At 47.2% G+C, this 22,679-nt stretch overlaps 8 protein-coding genes across 8 annotated transcripts; 1 reads left to right on the forward strand and 7 right to left on the reverse strand.

Annotated features, from left to right (window-relative positions):
* Positions 1–410: 410 nt before the first annotated feature.
* ONS95_011830 (uncharacterized protein) lies at positions 411–2,162 on the reverse strand (the record flags this gene model as incomplete). Its single annotated transcript, XM_058505429.1, has 3 exons — positions 411–577; positions 628–1,955; positions 2,005–2,162. 3 exons carry the CDS (start codon positions 2,160–2,162, stop codon positions 411–413), a joined length of 1,653 nt encoding a protein of 550 aa, XP_058357949.1.
* Positions 2,163–3,106: 944 nt separating this feature from the next.
* Positions 3,107–4,213, reverse strand: ONS95_011831 (uncharacterized protein; the record flags this gene model as incomplete). The annotated part of the gene is made up of 2 exons (XM_058505430.1): positions 3,107–3,722; positions 3,771–4,213. The coding sequence occupies 2 exons, from the start codon at positions 4,211–4,213 to the stop codon at positions 3,107–3,109; spliced, it is 1,059 nt and encodes a 352-aa protein (XP_058357950.1).
* Positions 4,214–4,713: 500 nt separating this feature from the next.
* Positions 4,714–5,943, reverse strand: ONS95_011832 (uncharacterized protein; the record flags this gene model as incomplete). Its single annotated transcript, XM_058505431.1, has 1 exon — positions 4,714–5,943. The coding sequence occupies one exon, from the start codon at positions 5,941–5,943 to the stop codon at positions 4,714–4,716; it is 1,230 nt and encodes a 409-aa protein (XP_058357951.1).
* An 831-nt stretch (positions 5,944–6,774) lies between these two features.
* On the reverse strand, positions 6,775–8,803 carry ONS95_011833 (uncharacterized protein). The gene is made up of 9 exons (XM_058505432.1): positions 8,470–8,803; positions 8,370–8,419; positions 8,240–8,316; positions 8,163–8,185; positions 8,095–8,113; positions 7,923–8,045; positions 7,803–7,863; positions 7,203–7,754; positions 6,775–7,151 (listed from the first exon to the last, which is right to left on the reverse strand). The coding sequence occupies exons 1-9, from the start codon at positions 8,659–8,661 to the stop codon at positions 7,085–7,087; spliced, it is 1,164 nt and encodes a 387-aa protein (XP_058357952.1). The 5' UTR covers positions 8,662–8,803; the 3' UTR covers positions 6,775–7,084.
* Positions 8,804–9,792: 989 nt separating this feature from the next.
* On the reverse strand, positions 9,793–11,678 carry ONS95_011834 (uncharacterized protein; the record flags this gene model as incomplete). The annotated part of the gene is made up of 2 exons (XM_058505433.1): positions 9,793–10,845; positions 11,010–11,678. The coding sequence occupies 2 exons, from the start codon at positions 11,676–11,678 to the stop codon at positions 9,793–9,795; spliced, it is 1,722 nt and encodes a 573-aa protein (XP_058357953.1).
* Positions 11,679–11,757: 79 nt separating this feature from the next.
* Positions 11,758–12,134, reverse strand: ONS95_011835 (uncharacterized protein; the record flags this gene model as incomplete). Its single annotated transcript, XM_058505434.1, has 2 exons — positions 11,758–11,913; positions 12,066–12,134. The coding sequence occupies 2 exons, from the start codon at positions 12,132–12,134 to the stop codon at positions 11,758–11,760; spliced, it is 225 nt and encodes a 74-aa protein (XP_058357954.1).
* Positions 12,135–15,095: 2,961 nt separating this feature from the next.
* Positions 15,096–16,194, forward strand: ONS95_011836 (uncharacterized protein; the record flags this gene model as incomplete). Its single annotated transcript, XM_058505435.1, has 4 exons — positions 15,096–15,501; positions 15,564–15,661; positions 15,729–15,890; positions 15,940–16,194. The coding sequence occupies 4 exons, from the start codon at positions 15,096–15,098 to the stop codon at positions 16,192–16,194; spliced, it is 921 nt and encodes a 306-aa protein (XP_058357955.1).
* Positions 16,195–16,305: 111 nt separating this feature from the next.
* Positions 16,306–17,173, reverse strand: ONS95_011837 (uncharacterized protein; the record flags this gene model as incomplete). The annotated part of the gene is made up of 4 exons (XM_058505436.1): positions 16,306–16,406; positions 16,460–16,759; positions 16,816–17,031; positions 17,086–17,173. 4 exons carry the CDS (start codon positions 17,171–17,173, stop codon positions 16,306–16,308), a joined length of 705 nt encoding a protein of 234 aa, XP_058357956.1.
* Between the last annotated feature and the right edge of the window lie 5,506 nt (positions 17,174–22,679).

Here is a 22,679-nt window from a genome sequence, read left to right on the forward strand (position 1 = left end):
CCTCTTTCTATCTCTTGGTGTTGTGGCGACTGGTACTGGTTCGAGACAAGATACCACGGTCAGGGTTCCTCGTAGATAGTGGAACAGGTTCTGGTGGTAGGGTAGCCGGCAAGTCACCAATTTTGGTATTTTGGCCCCATCTGGGTAGGAAGCGCAGCATGATGTCGAACTCTTCTCGGTTCAAACAGCCATCACCATCCACGTCAGCAAGTGTCCAGATCTGGTCTTTGGGAGCTGGTATGAAGTAGGTTTCGCGAAGCTTGTGATATCGAGCTGAGTAAGAAAGCCGTTGCTGCGAGAGGCTTTATCTAAGATTCAAGAAGCTAAAGACGTCGTCAGGATCTGATGGATTGGAGGGATTGATGGCCGAGTCACTGGCATTGCCTTTATAGACACGTGCTGCGCCATATTCAACAATGGTATTGGGAGCGGTGGAAACTTGCATTGAGCTTGAGGGCTACTATCTCCTCTGCCATATCGTCCATCTGCATTCTCTCTTCTTTCAAGGCCGCCTCGAGCCTCTCAACTTCCGTAACCCTGTCGAAATATAAAACCTTCACTTTTCTGTACTTCATTACTAAATAGAGGTGAGCTCAGGGAGATCAAAGCGGGTCTGTGGAGCCATACCTAGGTCACGGAACTCCTTTTCGATGGTTGGAGGTACGCTACAGCAACTTGCAAAGTAAATATCGCTGCCGAGAGTTTTCAATGTCGCGATAACCTTAGCTATGACGGGTCTATCAGTCGGCGTATCTGCCACCATCTTCTCGACCAAGTCCATCAAGTCAAAAATACCCTGATCATTCAATGTTGGGACCGCTCTTAATCTCGTCATCCATTCTTTCAACTTTTCCGGACTGTTTTGGAAGGAGTGGTCCTCGTCCTTGGTTCTGAAAGTGTCAAACTCCACGAGTGACAGCTTTCGATACACAGTATTGATCTCAAGAAATACACATCCAAGGGAATAAATATCAGCGGCTCTACCTCGAGGCTCATACCGAGCAACTTCGGGGGCGCAATATTTGTATGTTCCACGTTCGATTCCATTCGTCACGCTTGTAGAAGCGTCAGTAGTGTCTCTGCTAAGCCCAAAATCTGTAACGAAAAGGCCATCATTACGATCAAGGAGGATATTTCGTGGTTTGAGATCCTTGTGTCGGACATCGCTGTCATGAAGGTATTGGACCGCATTCGCAAGACATCCGTAAATTCGACTCAAGCGCTCCTTTGCATGATATAGATTTTCCGGTATACCCAAACGCTCGCATATCTTGGACATAGCTTCCCCCAATTCCGAATTGCCTGATCGGAGGTCCTCGTCTAACTCATCCAGGTATACGCCCAGGTCACACACAGCCGCCGGATATAGTAATATGCCCAGGACCATTCTCTGCGTGTAAGACCCGAGCAGTGTAACAACATGTTTGTGGTCGAGCTTCCTTAATATCTCCAGCTCTCGCTTCACATCCTCGATCTTCATTCGACGACTGCAGAATATTTGTTTCCTTGCAATCTTTACCCCTCGACAGACAACCTCGTGGACATCTGCACTCGCACCTCGACCTAGGGAAGCCCCTTCTTCTAGTGGTATGTGTTCGTTCCGCGCAAACTCGACATGCTGCCCTTTCCCCGACCAATTGCCCGCTACATCAAACAAGGCGAGTATTGAGGCTCCAGTGGGGTTCTCATTGTCGGTACTGAGGTTTACGCCATTGCTTCCTCCTGTAGTGGTCGTAACAAGGGGAGGGATAGGCGTCCCTCGCGGTCCTTCAGACAATGGCGGTGACAGGATTTGTGAAGGCGGGGGAATGGGTGGAGATACGATTGGAGGCGTCCTCAGCGGCTGCGAGGCATACTTCGCAATGGTCTGCCCATCTGGATATCCGAACTGGACATAGTCGCTCGCGATGTGGAGGTAGGAGTACTGCTTATCGTGAGGGAGCCAAGTCGCTCTCCTTGTGCTAGTCAGTCATCTCACCTCTAAGAGTGAAGCACGGGGCATACCATCCGTCTGGGACTGGTGGTGGTGGTGGTTGTTGCATTACAGCGGATACTACAGCTGCAGTGCCTCGGGCAATGGGATTGTTTAGTTGCGCTTGTCGCACCACAGAAACCGCATCTAGGTAAGACTCGGGAGCAGGCTTTTTCTTCAACCCAAACATTGTAGCTGTTTAGGTAACACTGGTGAGCTTTGGAGAGCATCAACAAGAAGGATCGATGTTCCGCCTCACAGAACAGAGACCTGCATGATGGTGTACAGTATTGGGGGCCGTTCAGCCTCAGCCTCAACCTGCAGCGACGTGCAGTAGTGCACAAGAAGAAAAGACATGACCACACTTACCGTCGCTTACCTGTCAGATATATTCCACAGAGAGTGGGATAGTGGTCTTCTTCCCGTAGAATCGTGTTTCGATGATCTTGGGAAAAGAAGAAGAACAAGCTTGCAGTGTTGTGGAGGTGTTAAAGTTTCTTTGCTGACTCAGCAGGATGAGCTTCTCCGTGGGTAAGAACGACGGCATTTCTCTTCTCCTTCACATGTTTGCACATTATTGAAGGACAAATCTAACCTATCATTCTTCAATGTCACATTTCTATTCATTTCATTGAACTTCTATGTCCGTTCTCGAAAGAATAGTTGCCCTTGTATGCCTGCCCCCGAGCAAATCAGAAACCCATTGCTCTCCACTCGATAGTTGCCCAGACAAGAGGATTGCACACTACCTCCAAAGCAATATGAAGCTGATCATCTAGCAATATACTAGGAATCCTCATCCATTCATTCAACTACCTGTCCTTCCACTCCCCATTACACCTACGGCTCCCCCTCAAGCGCAACCCTAATCTTAACTCTCTGCACTTCCCCAGCCCTGCTCTCCCCATCCCTACTCCACTCAAAGTTCTCACCCAGAACCACGACCATCGACTCAACACGGAACTTCTCTGTCCGCTCCGGCTTCTTCCACTCCTTTTCCCAAGGCATAGCAATAAAATCCACATTTACATTCTCTCCAGCCGCAATCGTCCCGCGATTCGGTCGAACGCAGTATCGTTTTGGCGCTGTGGTCTTAATGCGGTACTGAACGGGGCTTGCATTCGGGTTATGCATTTACACGAGGATATGTTGCTCGTTTTTGACTGGGATGGTGTAGGTTAGTTGAGAGGGGGTTGTGGTGATTGGGAGGCTGGAGGAGGAGGATGGGCCGTCAGGAACATGGAGTGGTGGGATGCGATCCGGAGATACGGTTTTTGGAGGACTGCAGCTTTGGAATACGGCTCGGGGGTTAGGTATGTATTCGCTGACTGGTGCTGTATTTGGATTTCCCGGGTAGGGTGTGTACTCTGGGAGTTCTTCGTCGTCTGGTGAATGCCGCTCCTTTGCATCCCTTCTTGCAAGTTCGTCTTTCTCCTGCTTTACGGTAGATGAGGTTGATGGACCCGTATCGGGCTGTGGCTGATTGCGAGAAGCAGCTGATGGCGGGATCCCCACGCTTCGACGGTAAGATTCGGAATTGACAAGCATATTGTCGAAAGCAAACGATTGATCATATGTCGTCGCAGGCCCTGGCTTCACTGTTTGTCTTCTTGGAGCTGATGTCTCATAAACCGTGGTAGGAATATTGATCCCTGGATTTGCTTCTCTCAATTGCCGCGTCGCAAGTTCTTGCTGCATCACAGTAGAAGAATTATCCCGTGGCTTCTTATGAAATTGTCCCGTGTCCTTGCTGCAGCCTTGTCAGCCATCTCCCAAGCCATTCAAAGTGAAAACCTACATCAAGAGCAGTTCATTGAGCAATATCAATGCACCCTGTTGCATTCTCAAATCCGCGAGATATCCATTCATCTTCTTCTGGTCCCATTCGACCTCGAATTTCTTGAAAGTGCCCCAGGGCTTCCATGGTTTAGACCTCGGTGTTTCATCTGCCAGCTTCTCAATATCTTGTTCGAGACATGCGAACAGCACACGGCATCCAGTGATGATGGTATCGAAGATCTCTTTGAGTTGATAATAGTTCAGAGGACTTATATCTTGCAGGACGCATGATTGGATTTTGGTCAGAGATACGCTTATTGCTGAGCATTCTATGTACATGGACTTGATACTCCGTTCTTGTTTTGTGAAGTTCGCTTGCAAGGCATCAAGTGATGTTGCCGTTCTCAGGGTGACACCGGTCAGTGTCGAGATTGTGATTACGAGGGCAATTGAATCCATCATTGTTGAATTAATTGTACGAACACAGAGAATATAGACCTTCTCTCACAATTCAGGAGGAGGAGTGATAGGGAGGTTATACAATCAGGCAGTAGTGAGGCTGAGCGCTAGTCCCCCACCTCAGCCACAAACTAGATCGGCTTTCCTCATTCGGTAAGCGAAGCTTATCAAAACAGAGGAAGTCGTCCATTATTTCTCTTGGCATGGATGAGTTGGTATTTAATGTGAAAGGAAAGACACCAGAAACGGTAACCTGTATTGTTAGAGAAAGGAGCGCTTTGGCTTAAGCGAGAAGAGAAGAGAATCACAGATGATAGACAAAACACCCAATAAATCTACAGAGCAAGCACCTGCTTGCTTCTGGACGAAGGTACAGTAACTATTTCGGTGATTACTACTAGCTAGTCTTATTCTTATGGACCTGATCTTCCCATTTGGAAGACGGCCCTGAAGATGCCCTCCTTGTTGCCGAACCTTTAAAAGCAAATTTTGTAGCTAGGATTTTACTGCTCCCCTCTAGGCCTTCCACTGCCGTCCTTGCGCAAAATTCCCGTTTCTGGATTCGCTACTAGGATATAGTTGTTCGACTCTGAAAGCTCTGTGTCTACCTGGGCATTATCTGTCTCTGCAGTCTCTGCTACTTCAGCCTCTGCAAACTCAGCCCCTGCATTTTCAGTCTCTGCATTGTCGGTTTCTGCCAGCTCAGTCTCTGCAGTTCCACGATCTACCCGTTCAGTATCTGCGACTCCAGTCTCCATGTCTGTTTGCTCCTCCCCATGAGGAGACTGGGTTTCATCTGCTGCTAGCAAGGACAAATTCCTCCCCAACGATCGACGTAATTTCGCCTCAAGATTTCTGGGTACGCGACCTCTCTTTATTTCAAGCGGCTGTTCGCTATCCACACCTCGATTAGATCGTATATAACCTTTCAAGTCATGGCTCGGCGCCTTTCGACTCTCCGTGTAAGGCCGCCAGTTCTTATAAAGATGCAACAAAGCCGGGCGATACACCTTGCGCATCTTACTAAGATCAATCCCTTGATACTCCCTCTCCTCGAAATGAAATATATTCTTCCATTTCTTACGCGGCACGCCCTTGAGATCGATGTCCTTGGGTGGCCCGGACTCTATCTCCCTGATCCTTTCCAGGGCTCCCTCCCTATCTGGTTTCTCCATCTTCCAGAGTGGCTCTCCTTCAAGCTGCCTGGCAGAGTCGAACCCTGGGCGGGTGATTTGAGATTGGATTCGCTCATAGGCGGGCGTATAGAGCCAGCTGGAGGTGTAAAAGTTTGGGAGGTCTCGAGATTCGAGAATGATCTGAGAAATATTTATGCTCTGGGTAGAGAATTGATGTCCCTCGCCGTTCTGCATCTCTGTGCGCATCTTCTCATATTCATTTTCTAGCCTGTTTGAGTGTCGCGGACGGTAAAGGCGTTCATTGTTCTCAATTGTTCCAGAAACTGGCTTTTGCTGGGGAGACCCGTTGCTGTCCCTGTGTCCTGCATTTGATATTGGATGTCTTGGGTATCGATTCGCATGATTTCGTTCGTGAAAGTTCACACCACCACTCGAGGGCCCGTCAGGCAGGGATTCACTATCATTCTGTGATTCGATCCTTCGATGTATTGGTGGTCTAGCAGCCAAGGGAGTGTTGCTTCTACTATAAGTATCTGTGTTGGTAAAACTTTCTACCTGTGGGTCTTGCTTCATGTGAGAGTTGGACCGCGGTTTCATCGTTCTGTTCCCCCCATCATTCTGATTTAAAACATTTGACAGTGTAGGCCGGGAGATGCTTCTTTTCCCGTGGCGACTTTTCGAACGATGCTGCACTCTGTTCGGAAATGGATTCTTCTGCAAATTTGTTGCTCTTTTTATAGTTGCATTAGAACAACCTGTTTCATCATCCTGAGCATCAGAATCATTTTCAGCACCCGATACTGCGTTAGATCTTTCTCTACCATGATTGTGGGCTCCTTGAATCCAAGCCTGGTTCCGCCCATGGAGAGGCATATTATTTGAGTTGCAGCCCGGAACAGTGTTTCTTGTCTGTGTTCGCTGTCCTGAGGGTAGCGCTTCATTTGTCTCCGGCCGCAGTCGTGTGGGAACTTCTCTCGATTCATTTACTGGTCTTCCATTTCGATGTGTCATATTTGATATTACCCCAGGCATTGTGCGACCTTGCCTTCTGTCTGCTCGCGGGCCAGTGGGTGCATTTTTTGGTGGCTGCGGTTTGAGCTGTGGATTTGTGTCGTTTATCATGATGTGATGAGGTTTATGTTTGATGTCAGAAGAAAGGAAATTCGTTTCACGGAAAGATTATATACACACGACGGAAAGATAAATTATCAATTGGACTGAATGATGTTGGTTAGTTTTGTGATGAAAAGTCCTGGTGGTCTCGCATCATAAATAAATTAAGCGAGGAGCTAATCCACACCAACCATGGTTCGGGGACTGAGCTACTAAAGCGCACCATGAACGAACTTGAACCATCCATAGTGCTTCGCAGAATAACAGCAAAGTAGTTTATCGATCCAAGCTAGATATAGACCGAAAAAAAATATACGAGCCTGTGGGCACAGCAGGCCCATCGCCGTTCCGGTGCACCTCAGTACTTGCCTACAAATCTGAATCCGTGCAGAACGGATTGTTTAGCACAGAGACGCGATATACACGCTCAGAAATAGCCGTTGGTGAGCCATTGTATGCCAAATAGTAGCAATAAAGAAAGCATAGTTCCCGCGTCTAACATCAGCGAAGATGTTCTGGACCATATACTAATCGCTTGATACGATCTAAATGGAAAGGATTTGTGTTATTAGCTGGCAGCACTCATTCAATCCGCTAACAGGGTCCAAATCTATAGAAATCAAGTTTAGGTGCTACCAGTCGTGAGTCCGTCTTCCAGCGCAGACTTCGGTTTCCTTCCCCAGACCACATGTCTATCGAAGTTAGCAGTTAGCTGACATTTCATATCACAAGTTCTTACTCACATTGGCATATATCCATGAACACCCCTATTCTTAATATCCTTCCTCACCTGTACTAAATGCAACTCCACCTGCTCAGGTGTCCAACCCATCGCCCTCGTCAAAATAGCCATACTAGCTCCTAGTGCATCCATCAAGTCGGCCTGCCACCACAACCCCAGCTCCTTCTGCTTTCTTCCCTTCGGCCAAGTGTTAATGGGTACCTCAAATATCTTCTCTTTGACGTCCTCAAAGCCCAGCTCGACCATCCAGTCTCTGTAATTCGGGGTGTTAGTCCACGGTCTGCCAATCTTAGCTGCTCCTTCTACACAAGCTTTGCCCCAGATATCGAGGGCTGTGCCTTCGAGCGTGTCGTCGTGACAGTGCATTGGAAAGACGGAGTCTTGCATCTCAAGGTAACCACCTGGGGCTGTGGCATCGTAGGCTTTGGCGAGTATGGATCGCGGGTCGGAGAAACATGTCATCATGCCGCGCATGTGGATGAAGTCGAAGAAAGTGGAGAATGCCCACTCGTCTTCTGCGTCGTCGACTTCAAATTGGCAGTTTGCTGGGACGCTGCACATTTCAGCAAGGCAAATGGGTAAGGTAAGAGCGAGTTCCTACAATTCAGGCTGGATTGGACTTAGGTCTGTCCCGATCACTTTGGCGGACGGGTATTTGGTTGCTGGCGATCGACTTTGTTAACTTAGTCACGATATGAGAGACCTGAGTACATGAACGAACCAAAATCGATTGCCCATATTCCCGTTCCTGTGCCCACGTCAAGGACATTCTGCGGATTTGAGCCGATCGGAGCCAAATGAAGTCTACCTTCCAGCAGTATAAGGCACATCTGATGTTGGAGGTCTATCCACTTTGGTCAGTAGACTTGTCAGTTGGAGACAGCAGTTGCTACCTAATCTATCTTGCTCGATCTGAACAATTTAATCAGCTAAGTTCCCCCATCAAACAAGTGGGACGTACCGCATCGTTTGGTAATACATATTCTTGGGATTCTCAGTCAGCACAGTTCTCATACATGAAATTTTGTGTACCCATACTGCCTTCCTTGTACTTGTGAAAAGTCCGACCATTCTCCTCAACATAGTCGTAAACACTCGCTCGTAAAGACGTGGTTCTGTGAACTTTGATAAGCCATATCCTCTGAAAGGCTATCTTGGTGTCGCTCACGAGTCTCTGATGCTAGAAAATGCGGAATCTGAATCACTACGACTTTCGCTCTGCAAACGCGAGTCAGGGATGGAAATAGAGGTGCGAAGCGAGAACTTGCCTGAGTATCAACCTCGAGTTCTGGGTTGCTGATGCTCGACGCCGCAATGCTTGAGGAGGCCGCGCTTCCTGCATAAGAACTTGGCACGAGTATATTTATCGCTTCAGAAAAAGTGGTACTAGAAGTCGTTGTGAGAGCTTCTCCGTCATGATCACTACCTGCGCTTCCCGGCACCTTAGACTCTCCTTGCATTGTTATTATCACTATTCAGCCACAAATTACGTTCGAAATCGCGACCGCTTGTGAGATATCCACTCCTCTTATCCATAATTCCATGCTCGTTACATCCTTGCGGTCGCTGATCAGCCTAGGACAAGAATGTGGGGTTACACCGATGAACGTAACAACCCGCTGGACAGTACCAGATTTGATTGGGGAGGAAGTACAGCCGAAGAGAATGGTTGGACAGCGAGCAATAGGCTCCAACGGATATATTTGATAGCGTCATGTACTGCCACCGGATGAAATGCATCAGGCAAGGGGCCAGGAAGTAGCGATGACCCATTCCGAGATGTGGCTTCGCTGTGAAATGTGACTTCTCACATGCACTTTCATAATCCCAAAATGAAAAGGCAAAAATTGCATCGCAGTAATCAGTCGAGATGCTTACTGCAGCCCGCGCGAATAATTCTACTAGCATTTGCGTTTGGCACAACGATGATACAGCACCAAGCATTTTTGGGTAAGCTGTGGATAGGCCATCACAACAGTGCAAATTACGAAGCGCTAAGGTTTGTAAAGAGTTAGGCTCGCAGAGACAACGAGGAAATGAACTAGTGGGACGGGTGAAGCTTATAACGACGACGACATAGTTCGTGCAGGTGTTTTTGAAGCAATTGGTAGGACGTCTACAACGGTTGCTTCTTGCAACAGATCTATCATGATCCCGTGCAAGGCTGGGATGTTAATGAACTTGTCAAGATATACAGGCCGTTTTCGTGGACTTCAACACCGCTTTCAGTCTACACCCGACTTAGCCTTGACTCGATGTACTTCAGTCCTTCCCACAAGTCCTTGTAACACTCTCTTCGGGCCCATATTCGTCATATTTGTAAGTTGTAGGTCCAACTCGCGGTTGGCGATAACACTTACGATATGCTGTTTTCCGTTCTGTACGGCTGGTAGTCAGGAAATGACTTGAAATCAGCTTTAAATTCTTCTATTGTTTGCTCGAATGGTTTATTGTGTTCGCCAAAATTCGTCTTCAGCCGCTGCACCCATGGAGGGCCAGGTCCATGAATGCTGCACGACACGATTGGTCGAAAGGGAACTGCGGGCCCCTTCGCCTCTCAGCACCAAGTACGTGGGTAACTCCTTTTGAGCTTAACCCTTCGCTGCTGGGCCTTTTGTGTCTTCTGTGTACGTGACGGTCTTTCGCTTCGATTTCGCTGTAGGGACCGTTAAAACAGCCGGAGTCGAAATTGACCTGTCGTTTGCTGGCTCCACGGGATCTGGATTGGGCTTCAACCAGTATGCTTCATCCTTCTCCGCTCGTATCATAATCGCTTTCAGTTGTTGAAAGATCCAGTCAGCTGGGTAGCGTTGCTTGGCGTCGATAACGAGAAGACCCTTCATAATGAGCTCGAGGAGGTCGTGAATGAGATCTGAGCATCGCTCATGATGGTGAAGTTGATTCTCCCAATCAACAACTTTGTCACGAACAACTGCATTTGGCTCTTGACCATCGTTCACAATTGTGAAAAAATTGTCGTCGTCAAGGCTGCTTCGGGTTGCTACGCGTCCACGGAGACTGGAGAAGGTTGCTAATGCTTGAGATCCTTGTAAAAGCCAGGTGACAAACTCAAGGTATACACAGCCCAAGCTCCAGATATCATAGGCTCGTGAAACAGGCTGTCGAAGCCTGTATTCGGGTGGCTCATAAGTCGGAGAGCCTTGGATTGTGCGGGGGTTCTGCGCGGACCTCGAATCACGTCCGTGAAACCGGCCAAGTCCGAAATCAGCAATTTGTAAGATTTCATTCGGCTCATTCTTTCTTTGGTCTCTTCGGAACCAAAGTACATTCTCTGGTTTGATATCTCCGTGACGTCCATACCATTCTTCTCCGTCACGAACTTTGAGCGGAATACCCTTCGCGACGCGCATCTTCCCATCTCCAGTTTTCACGACCAATGGCTTGGAAAGCCTGAAGCTGTGAATGGCACACAGTCCATTAGCAATGCCAGCCATCTGTCGAACTGTCCACAGGACAGTGACACGATCAAAAGCTGGATTAGGTCGATCATCCCAGTATTTTTTGAGATTTGCGTTTGCGTATGGAAACATCAAATGGTATTTTCCTTCATGCTTGTAGGTTGCCAGGAGTTTGATCAGATGCGGATGATGTCTCGGGGCAACGGCCCTGAGTATAGTTTCTTCCTTGGTGAAGTCATCCTCGTCAGTACTGAAGAGCTTCTTCACAGCAACAAGAGGCTCCTCTTCCTGTTTTCGAGTTAGTATTAGGTTTGGATAGCCTCCCAGCGTGCACGTACAGATTTCTCATGGGGATGCCAAAATGTATGGTGTGCAGGATGGATGCGTACTGGATAAACCTCACTATATCCTCCTTGTTTATGGGCCAGCTCATCTCTGGTGGTGTCGAATGGGACGAATGGCAGTAACATGTTGGCATCCAAATCATACAGGTCTTGTCCCAGGTGGAATACAGGAGAGATCATCCACCACTGAGATCGACCAAACTTCCCCAGGTCTTCCTCCTGCCATGCTTCCAAAGCCTTGATAGACTCTCCACTCGTTCGAAATAGTGCAAATTTGCTTCGAGCACTGCACTGTCGAACAAGCGGCAAGTGCTCGTCCGTGATGCCTTCATTCAAGAATAAACAAATATCAGCACCCTTCTCTATATATGCCAGTGTCGCGTACAGGCGTCGTGCCGATTCGCATGCCTTACTGGCGTACTTGGTGGCATCGTTTTCGTTGATCTCGGAATTGTGTGATCGGAGATCCTGTGCGACTGAACTGACGTTGATAAGGTCTTCCAGAATCGAGCGAGGGACGAAGAAGGTATGTGCTCGCTGCGGGCATTCGATCCGCGCATCGTGCAATCGATCTCTCAGCGAAGGTCCTGGCATCGATGATGCTTTACTATTCGATCGGCTGTCGTAAAAAGCTTCCGAATCACGTCTTCGGTTCTCCGTTGAAACTAGAGACTGGGGAAGGGAAAAAGTTTGTGCAGCAGCATTTTGATTCATTGTTGCTTGTCGGAGTTGGATTTCTGGGACAGGAGTTCGTGATAATTGTTGTGCTTCTGGGTCTCTGACTTCAGATATTTCAACTTCTGGCTCGTCGACTCGTTGAGTTTGTGAAGCTTGACGGGTTGTGGTTACTACTGATGCTGACTTTGGCCCGACAATCGATTGCTCCACTTCCTAGAGTAGGGTTAGTAAACACAGGCCTCTGTCGCAAGAAAGCATTCTTTCTTATATCCTGTTCGACATTGTCTTTATCAGTTTCTTTTTCATGTCATTGTCTTTGGACTTCTGCGCCTATTGGATGCTCCAGTTCCGAAGTGATCCAAGGCAATTCAGCAGACTCAGCATCGAAGCCATTGGAAATCAAGCATGACAGGTGAAATTTACCTCGACCAAAAAGTTGTTCTTTCCTTCCGACGTACCATAGACCTGTTGGAGAAGGTTCATAAGCTTCATCTGATCCAAATACTGGCCGTCGATCACCTGTGGTGTGGAAAAGATCGAATTGTCTGTATAGTGATATGATAAGATATCCGGACAACGGAAGAGAGGCAAAAGAAAAAGAGGAATGTGACAAGCCAATTGAGGGCAGTTGCTCAAGCGACAGAAATATATGAGCGCTGATTGTAAATAATATCTGGGTTGTCGAGGTATCCGGTCGTATAAAATTACTTGGAAAGGTGTGGCAAGTTCGAAGCTAATCATAAGAATCGATAGACGCCGAACAAAAGACTTCACCGTCCCATGCAAATTAGCACTTAGCTGCCACGGGTGATAGAGTACTCATCCATGTATGCCCTTTCTGGGAAGAGTACCAGGTTGAAGCTCTTTTTATTTCTACGATCTATTTCCTGTGTATGGGGACAGGGGAGTTTGAGGTTTCTTTTGGCTCCTGTATCCTCGAGCAAGGCGATCCATCTTAGTTTGTAAATAGAAAAGTCTTGGCACCGCGAGATATGAATGGTTCATGGATGATGGCGGGCAGGACACCCCAACGGGACAGGACAAAGGACAGGGACAAAGGACGCCAGAGGCAGCGTGACGTGGAATTTCACGGGGGCACAATCGACTCTGATGACACAAAGAGGTGTACTCGCAGGTGGGACCGGAACGCTGTATTTCTGTATATAGCCACGGCATGGCCTTCTAGGCCTGGAACCGTTTTCTGAGACAAATAAACAAAAAAACGTGCATCCCCTGGCTAAACGTTTGATAGCTGGTCTTTGAGTAATTCTGTAGCCCTACAAGGTTTATTTTTGAATCACCCTATTTTGGGGGCGGCGATGTCCATCCGGCCAGGTGGTGTCCCGGTCTCAAACGAAAGAGAATTACACAGCCAATGAAAGCCAAATCAATACGCGTTGACTAAAGGCTGAAAAGAAACAGTGAAAGGACAGATTTCAGCTCATGGGAGCCTCAAATGTGCCGACTGATTTGGGGCGAGGCTCTGACTGCTTCGCCACCATACCCAGCTCTGCTGGCCACGAAAATCAGACCAGGGAGTTATCGACAAGAATCAATCTCTTCTAACTGAAAGTTGAGGCTGAAGAGTATGAAAGATCGATAGCCCCATTTTACAGAGGATTTCCAATTGTGTATGCAGACCGGAGTCAGATGTCGTGGTGCTGTGGTGCTGTGATGATATGTTTTCCAACCCGAATATGCCCAATACCAGAGTTGGCAGTCAGGTTCAGGATAAACCAGTCCGAGGAAGACTTATCTTATACGTGCCCTCGGTACCAAAAGGCCTATCCAGTAGATCGGTAAGCTTTTTGGCACTGGCATATTTGAGATAGACTGCTTGCGGCTCCATACGTTAAGCGAGTACACAAGATTGACTTTGATATCGAGCTATCGTCGAATTTCAAAAATCCAAACTAAAGGCAAAGGAAGGGCGATATGAGGAAGATGAAGACAGCCAAAAGAAATTCGAAGCGAAGGAAAGCAACACTGTTAAGATTCTGCATGATTTGAAATCTAGAATCACACTGCATTTTGCTGGTGTTACCGCCCGGCAGAATTTTCAACAGGCGGCAGGTCACGGGAGTCAAAAGCGTTGGTGAGCTGAAGGTATTCCCAGCAAATTCCTAGGGATGGATTCTTATTCTTCAAATTGTATAATATATTTTCGTTAGAATCTTGACTACTTTTAGAGAAGCTTTTCTTTCTAAACACCAACAAAGAATCTTATATAGAAACTTCGGTGCTCTCAGCTCTCAAGCTTCATTTACTTTTTCCATCGCACCCTTGAAGCTGACTGGCGAGTTTTGAGTATCCATCCTCGTTCATTTGAATCATCTTTGGGACGCTAGGATATGGATAGTCCTCTCAGTGAGGACCCAAGTGCTCTGTTTCATGCTGCCTATCATCCAAGTTCTCCAGTGAGATTATTTACTTGACAGCGCGCTTTCTTCGTTTGACAATAGAGTGGCGCTTCTTCTCTGCGTACTTTCTAGCTTTGTACTCCATTGGCCTCCAAAACCTGTAGATACTCTTCTTTTGGTCATGAATAAACTAGGCAGCGTCAGAGAACTATTCTTTTGGACAATTGAACTGGTTGAAGTCACCTGGTATCAACTAAATGTTTGACTGGGGAGAATCAGCAGATGAGAGAATCCCACCGTCACAGCTGGTTTTCTCACCCCGAGGTGCCTCATGCCCCGAAAATATAAACCCCCGCGCATATGGTCATGATCACCATCATTCGGCTATGCTTCTTGGGACAGCCATTTCTCAGAGACATTGACTCGCAGGTGACACAGCTGGACCCGAGACGAAGAATCGGATTTTTTGTCACCGCTCACGCCACCATTTCTATGCCGCTTCCCAGCTTCCCAATGGACAATAGATGTACCGATTTTACCGAGTCAAGAACAAGCCAACATCGACTTCCAAGAATCCAACACGATGAAGTGTACACTCCGTCCGTGAATACGGAATTATTCAAAGCCGCTGTCAAGTAGACATGACGGCGAGCATGCAAGGCTACGCTCGCTTTTCCCATGGGGTAAATCCCTTCAGCCTTGGCTTGCAGCCAAGTGAGCGGAGAAGAGCTGTCTCCAAGGCATTGGCAAAACTTGGCGCCAACCATCACGGAGAAAGTCATTCGTGGAATATCCAGAGGAGATACTCCGTCGTAATCATCGTCATCTTTGGTACCTGGAAGCTGGAGAGAAATTTATCCAAAGCCCTGGGGAACTGCAGGGGAGCTCCAGAGCTATGGAGGGGTACATGGCGAGGCTGGGGATCGAGCAGATCGCTGGCAGTATAAAATACAAGCTCGTCCTTCAGAAAAGTTATTTGACAGCTCTGCAGCTAGTTTTTAGACACCCTTACCTGTTGAAACTTTCAATTATTTGAACTCAATCATCCCAGCAACTCCGACGTATTCAATTGAGTTCGTATAGCTCCAGCAAGATGAAGTTCTCTACGACAGCCTCGCTGGCCTTCCTCCCAGCACTGCTTCAAGCCGCCGTTGTCCCACGACAAAGTCAAGGAGATGGAGCACAAGGAGACGCAGATGCCACTCAAGGCGATCTCGCAGCTCGCCCTCCTCCACGATTCCCTTTCCCAGTTACCACATTTCCAGTCACAACCGAGACGGTCGTTCTCCAAGACGCCATGTACATCATGCCCGGCCAGATCTTTGACGGCGGCATGAAGAGATATGAACGTCCCAAGGGAAGCTGTAATGAGCAGGCTGAAGGTACGGATGCAGATGCAGTCTTCAATCTGCTACCAGGAAGCACAATTAGGAACGTGATCATCGGTAAACACCAGTCGGAAGGAATCCATGCTTTGGGTGACGCTTGGGTTGAGAATGGTTCGTTTCCTTCCATACACCAGACAAGATATATTCATGATAGAATCTAACCGAGCTTTTAGTTTGGTGGGAAGACGTCTGCGAAGACGCACTTACATCCAAGGGATTGAATACCCAGCTGCGCGTCATTGGGGGTGGAGCCAGAAATGCAACAGACAAGGTTCGTCCCGGGATCCACTCAAACCTTCCTTCACGCAGAGCAAAACTTTAATTCCGAACTCAACCAGATCTTCCAAGACAACTCCCTCGGAGGCAAATACAACATTACTGGCTTCTATGCAGAGAACTTCGGAACATTCTACCAATCATGTGGCAACTGCTTGAACCAAGCCAAGCGCAATGCTACCATTCAAAACATCGTTGCTGTGTACGGGAACCGCATGGGCATAGTAAGTCTCCAACCTCTGCGACTCATTGACAGCACTAATTGGCAACCAGATCAACCCCAACTACGGTGACGAGATCCGAATCGTCAATGCTCAAATCTCCAACGTGACAGTCATGGTGGACAAGGAAATCGCAAACAACGTTCAGACAGTCCCATACACGATCGGCACGGGCCCAGATCAAAAGTACGCCTTGTATAACTTGACGAGAGATCATATCGTGCCGTTTGATGGGAAGGTCACCAACCAGTATGTGCCAGAGCAGCCATATGAGTGGTTGGCTACCGCATGGCCTGAGGGATACTAGATCAGATGATGAACCTGGGTTGGGGAGTCTGATTTAAGAGATGCACCATCATGATATCCACGAACGCAAAATTGATAATGAATAATTCAACTTTCTTCAATTTCGCTTGCTCTATGTCGTGAGAACTTGTGCTGCAAGGGCTGATATTCCAGCAGCTGTCAGTTCCTGTTCTGATCTTTTCCACCCCTCCTCATAAGGCAATCTCTCTTCAGCTAGAATTTTGTCAGCGGGGGCTTTCATCATCAGGGAAAACATAAGAACCTACCAAACAGAACACCGACCCATTCTGTTCTCGCCTCGTCGACGACATCAGGGTCAGCAAAGACTGTCATGTACAGAGCCGTCTCAATCCCGCTGAATTTCGCATCACCAGCAGTCATATTGAACTCTGGATTAACGGCAGCCGCAGCTGCCAATCTCGCCGCCCGGGCAGATTTTGCCGTTGAGAGAGAAATGGTGGTGTTTGTGAAGGATGCTGCGACCGAGTTCCAGATCGTAGAGTTGAAGGAGTGGTTATCACCAAAAAGGATGTCGTTACGTGAAAGTGATCCGTCGTGTTCGATGACTACGTGAATCTCAATCAGTCTTAAACTTTTGAATGTTGGAAGGTGCAGCACTTACTGCCATGTTTATTGATATCATTGAGGTCGAAAGTGGCATTGTTTCCTGTGGTCGAAGCGAGCAGGGCTTTCTGACCCACTAGTGTGGTGGCTGCAGGGGCAAGGTTGACAGACGCATTGAACGCAACGACGAGATCTGCAAGGGAGATGTTCAAACCGTCACGTGGGAGGAAGCCGTGGTTGGCAAGGGTGTTGACCATTGGGCAGGGACTTCGGCCTTTTGAAATGTTAGCAATGTTTATTCGGGGTTGTGTTGAGAATGGAAACCTACGATCATTTACCGTAGGAGCAATCCATTCATAATCACTGCAGCAGAGTCCAGTAGTGCCGAAAATGGCGACGAGAGTGATGAACTTCATTGCGGATGGAAGGAATGAAAGGCTGGGCAGATCTGGTGGACAGGAATGAAGACAGACACAGAATACTAGATCTTGGCTTGAAAAGAGTACTGCGAAAGCTGTTATAAAGTTCTTCATGTCTATCAATAGATAAACTTCTCGGCATCTCTTCCTAGTCGACTCCTTTAGAGTACCCATTCTAGTTAAGCGAGTCCCAGGAGCTCGTCCTCAATTCCACATAATCGGAAATGACCGCTTACAATTCCATGCAATGAACAACATGTGATTGGTCATGTATCGTTTCACCTTTTCGGCATCGTATGCAGTACATAACGGGTCCTGGGAAGGGCTCTAGAAGTGGCTGTGTCTATGCGTGAACAGGGCATCACCAATACCGAAGGATGCCGAACCGAGGCTTGCATCCGTTTTTGCTTGGTAACTATAAGAGGAAACACCGATGACGAATTGTTTAATGTCTGAATTTATGTCTGGACATAATTATGGAGTGAGTGGATCCTGATTAGATATTCATGTTTGACACAGACAGGGTATGATTGATGCTTGAACCGAAGTTTTCACGAATCCTTCAGATATCGTTTTTCCAACCACGCTACCAATGGGAAGCACACTTGAAACATCTTGCTCGGTTCGAAGCTATAAACGCAGCACATTAATGCTTCCAAATGCCCCTGTCTCTTAGTGTAAGTAATGTATAAATACCTTACAAGAAGTGTGATAGCTGCGGATATACAGGACTCTGTGAGAGTAGAAATACAGACATGATAATCAATCGATATTTAGCAAGAGGACTCTAAACTTCTGCAAACACGTAGGGCGAAGTCAAGGTACGACCGAAATCTGTTCACGTACACCTGTCTTATTTGCTGATGTTTTCTATTTAGCGAGCCGAAGCGAGCTGTCGCTAGGTGACAACGAGGATACCGGTCAATGGAGTCGTCCAGGCGACTAAACAGCATTTCAGGCACTGTTCGTGACACTTGTGATCATGTATCACCATCATAAGACTTTGAAGGCTTCCGTATCTTTTCATGATCGTCACGTTGTTTACTGGCATCTCGTTGCTGGTCTTGAAGAAAGCCTTGCGGGTGACGTCGTTTTGTTGCGCAAGAACTCTGGAACCCTTTCAGCCCGTCTACAGCGTGTTAAATGTCAGATGGTGATAAAATCGTGCTTGTGAAACTCTTGTTGAGGAATAAGGTGGACATTTGGTAACCATTACGAAATGTTGGTTGTCCGTACTGAGAATGTCACAGCAAAAAGAAACAGCTTTATCGCCACCCCCAGCCCATAATAGTAAGGCTTTCGAGCTCATGATCAAACAGTCGTCGCTGATCTTCTAATCAAAGCTCTCACACCCAGCCTAGGTGCTGACTCAAAGCCGTGGGATGCGCGGCTTAGGTCTAGGCACGTATCGATCCCTTGAAAACATCATCGTCCCAACTCTCATTACTTGAGTAAATTGGATACGACCAATGCACAGCGATGTCGGTGCAGGTCGACCGTGGCTTTCCATACTTTAACCCCACGCAAGAATCAATAAGCGACATGCTTCGTGTTCCATGCAAGTGGATCGAATCGTAACTTGGTGCAGGATCTGGATATGAAATACGCCCGAAATTGGAGCTGCACATTGCAAAGTCGGAAGGTCGAGCAGAGGGGGAGTTGTAGCCATCCGTGTGCCTATTGCACTGCATTTTGGAGTTATAATGAGGCAGTTAAGAAAGCTATCGTGTGATGTTGCTTCATGAGCATGTTTCCACTGGCTGGAACCGCGAGACTTCAGCGAATCATGATGGGAACTTCGTTCATTGTACATATGCGCTGTGAGATTGAATCGTCCGATCTGATCTACTACTAAAAGAAAATCTTGAGTACAGACCGGTGCCGCAAAGGATTGAAAAAACTTGATGGACCAAAAACTGTCAACACATGCCAAGGTTTTAGAACATGCTGGAAACAACAAAAGATTGAAACATTCCACTGCAAAACTCAAAAATTCGGCCAGCAAATGATGAAAGCAGAGTCTTATCAACACATGACGAACAAGGGTTGATGTTGAGTCATGGGCGTAAAGTTTACAAAAGCAAAAAGCATCATCTGTAACATCTTCTGTCCTCTCATAAGCACATCTCAGCCCTCTCTTTAGCCGAAGCAGATCCCCAGCCCAGCGAGACCAGGCAGACAACGCCAGCCCCACGTCCTGGGGGCAAAAGCGCACAAAGCGCACAGCACAGACAGGATCGACGAAAGTTCGCGCACAAACTGCGCAGAACAAAGAAGTTTGACTGGTTCAACCATGTGAGAGTGGGCCGGTCTGATCGGGACTTGGGACTGGGTAGGAGGTGGAGAGAAACATAAAAGAGGCCTCTTTCCCGCCTTCAACACTTCCTCCCTCACTCACAGCAATCACCAAGAACTTCAAGTCATCAACAGAACCCTCATTCACTTATATCCAACAACACCAAACGACCACTAAGACATCAGTCATCATGAAGGGCGACTGCGGATGCACTGGTACCTCTAGCTGTAAGTCACACATGCCTACCAGGCCGTCTTGGCAACACGACCCCTCTCCACCCCACTCTCAACCCCTCACTACCAACAACACTTCAACGTCTTGAGAGAAGCACATGTATGAGAGTGTGACTGACATCTTTATGACAGGCAACTGCGGCTCCAGCTGCTCTTGCACCAGCTGTGGAAAATAAATTCCCTCGATCTCTACACGTCTTCATTTCAGTCATTCGTGGATCTTCACTTCTTCGGCACGGGTTTTGTTTGGGCATAGGGATATGGATTTCATGTCGGGTTGATGATTTTTTGAATGGATTGGGAGGATGGCGGGTTTACATGAAGGATGATAAATTGTAAAACTGAGCAAAGGTATCTATCAAAAGCAACTGAAATTCGCTCCAAGACCTACCCTTGATTTCATTTAATCAAACTTATTGTGACCTAATCGGAGTGCATCATTGGTTGAAAGTTGAATATTGTCCCTGATGTCTCATTATCAAATGAATGTTTTCCCCACACCCAAGTTCTTGTAAGATTACCAAGTACGAAGCTCGAATGTTTGGGTTTTTCCGCACGTCACATGCAGCGGCTGCAACCAACATCCAGTAGCATCACGCCTGTATCTTCATCTCGTTTCATACATCCGCATCCGCTGGACGCCGTTGAACCTTCTTTGTCTCCCCCACGCCAGAGATGCCATGCCACGTACTTCCGCTTACCCGATTTGATACTCAACCCCAACTTCGTGAACTGAAGATCACTGGACATGGTGTTGAGGTTGCATAAGTGTGCATCACTAGACGATGGTTTTTCGTTATCTTATCATGTTGATGGAGTGGGTGTCTAGACTCATTGGCCAGGATAAATCTAGCTGGAAGCTTAGTTTTATATATTTCTTTTCAATCCCAAGTTGGCAGAGAAAGTGTGCTGCTAAACGTAACGTTTTTCAGAACCGGATGCTTTCATTGCACAGCGGCCCTATCTTATTGATAAGTTTAACTTTCTACCTTCCTATCTCGTTAAAGATGAACACAAGAATCTCCAGCTAACTGGCTCATGGTATGGGAAATGGGTGTTACCGCATACTAAGAAAGGGAGCTATCAAATTGGCGCTTGGCCAACCCCCTCGTGATACATTGAGAGTCCTATATCCCACGCTTTGCGCAGCCCTCATTCGAGCGGCATCATGTAGATATGAGATGGGGGTGTTACACATCCGCCCGCGCCGCTCACATACGAGCTCAAATCTCCAGTAAACCAGTTCTCCTCCAAGTATAAATACCACTCACATTTCCGTGATCTTTCTTCTTTCTCCATCATCTCAGAACACACTCACAATCCATATCTCAGCTCAAATCAAACACAAACCTACTTTCAAGTCCAACACCAACCGCAAACATGGGAGACAACTGTTCCTGCACTTCCTGCTCCGGCTGCTCCTCTTGCGAGAGCTGCTCCTGCTGCACTGTTCGTCACCCTCTATTGCATTACTTCAGGGCAGAGTAAAGTTTGTTGTTGAGCTGGATGCTAATGGCTTGAGTAGCACTAAACGACCCTCACTTCCTCCTTGCTCGGCTCGCCACTTCATCGAAACCCTTGCTTGGAAGATATCGATTACCGTTGTGATTTCGATGGTTTACTTGTGAGCTGGATGGTGGGCAATGAGGGATGGGAATAAATGGTTGGGATCAGCAATGTCCGATAGTGAATGATATCAGTCTCTTGGACATACTTGTGCTTTTTTATCCTATTAGTCGATGAGTTTATTTCGTAGTAAAGTCTGATTTCCCCTGATAATGGCTGCCAAGGATGACTCCCGATAGCACTTAATATAATATTCTCCGAAACAAGTGACTTGAACAGAACGATCCACCCCAAAACAGAAATTTTGAGACTGGACAGTCAAAATCGGAAATCTGGCCGTTATTGGCCATGTTTAAAAGTTCTTGAGTAAAGGACGTGATCTCTCGGTCTGACTCCCGTTCTTGTCTTCTTTATTCGTACTATGATGTAAGACATACATGGCTCAAACCGCCTTCGGTGACAGTCAGAGCTTACTGTCAAGCTCTCTAGTGCTGTCACTAGTTTCCAGGTTTCGCCCAGAAGCTTCATATGAAAGAAGCCTTTATATGCACGGGAATCCTCGCGAGTATCGTATTTTAGTACATCAGAGCAACCCCCATCTATCAGTCGGTAGGTTGAACACATGCCAAGGTCATTGCGAGCTCTTACACAAGGTTCTTTCTGATGAGTTTCTTTTTACCAGTGTATTATTCTTGACATTAAACCGTAATGCGGCAAGCATTTATACATATTCAAGAGAAGGAAAACTCAACTTCCAACGACCACACACAAAATACCTAGTGTAGGCGTAACAAATGCATGTAGCTGTTCATAACTAGGAACAACAGTGAATGTAGAAAGCAAATGGGATTGCTCGGATGATTCCGAATCCGAGATTTCGGATCTGGTCAGGCGAAGAAAGAGACGAAAATCTGTAGCTTAACACAACTTGAAGCACCACTGAAAGAAACACTTCCACAGCCATGTGTATGAGACTGCAAGGAAAGTCGGAGTACCATCTCCCTGTGCCCAAATATCTTGACAGAAAAGCACTGGTACATTTCCCCCCTCCAATCCCGACGTTAAGGCGGCTCTCGTCAAGGTATGCCTCAAAATGCGGTACTTTTCGCTGTCACAAAACCTACGACTGTCAACGCATCCAATTTCCCCCTGCTAGTGTACGGATGATCGGCTTCGCCGAGACTTACGAAGAGCAAGATGCAGCATTACGAGTACCATGGAAAGAAAGACGATACTCACAATAGCAAAGAGTTATCGCAGTGGATATCCCGTTCCGTGCCAGTACGATCGTTGCATGGTAGCATTGTGTTGCCTGTCCAAGAGAGGACATGAGAGATCTTCTTTTCGACAACCATACCGAGTATATTGATCCGTTTTTCGATTAATTTTCCAAGAATTGGATCGTGAA

This window comes from Cadophora gregata, assembly GCF_030347475.1.
Source record: "Cadophora gregata isolate MNR1 chromosome Unknown scaffold_6, whole genome shotgun sequence".
Classification (NCBI taxonomy): domain Eukaryota; kingdom Fungi; phylum Ascomycota; class Leotiomycetes; order Helotiales; family Ploettnerulaceae; genus Cadophora; species Cadophora gregata.

Excerpts from the sequence above, each read along its gene's own strand:
- ONS95_011833 (XM_058505432.1), bottom strand. The coding sequence starts at position 8,661 with ATGCAAGGAGAGTCTAAGGTGCCGGGAAGCGCAGGTAGTGATCATGAC. Across the intron at positions 8,186-8,239 it reads TCACAAGTACAAGGAAGGCA|AATATGTATTACCAAACGAT; the intron begins GTATGGGTACAC and ends GAGAATCCCAAG. Across the intron at positions 7,755-7,802 it reads AGTCCAATCCAGCCTGAATT|CGTCCCAGCAAACTGCCAAT; the intron begins GTAGGAACTCGC and ends TGAAATGTGCAG.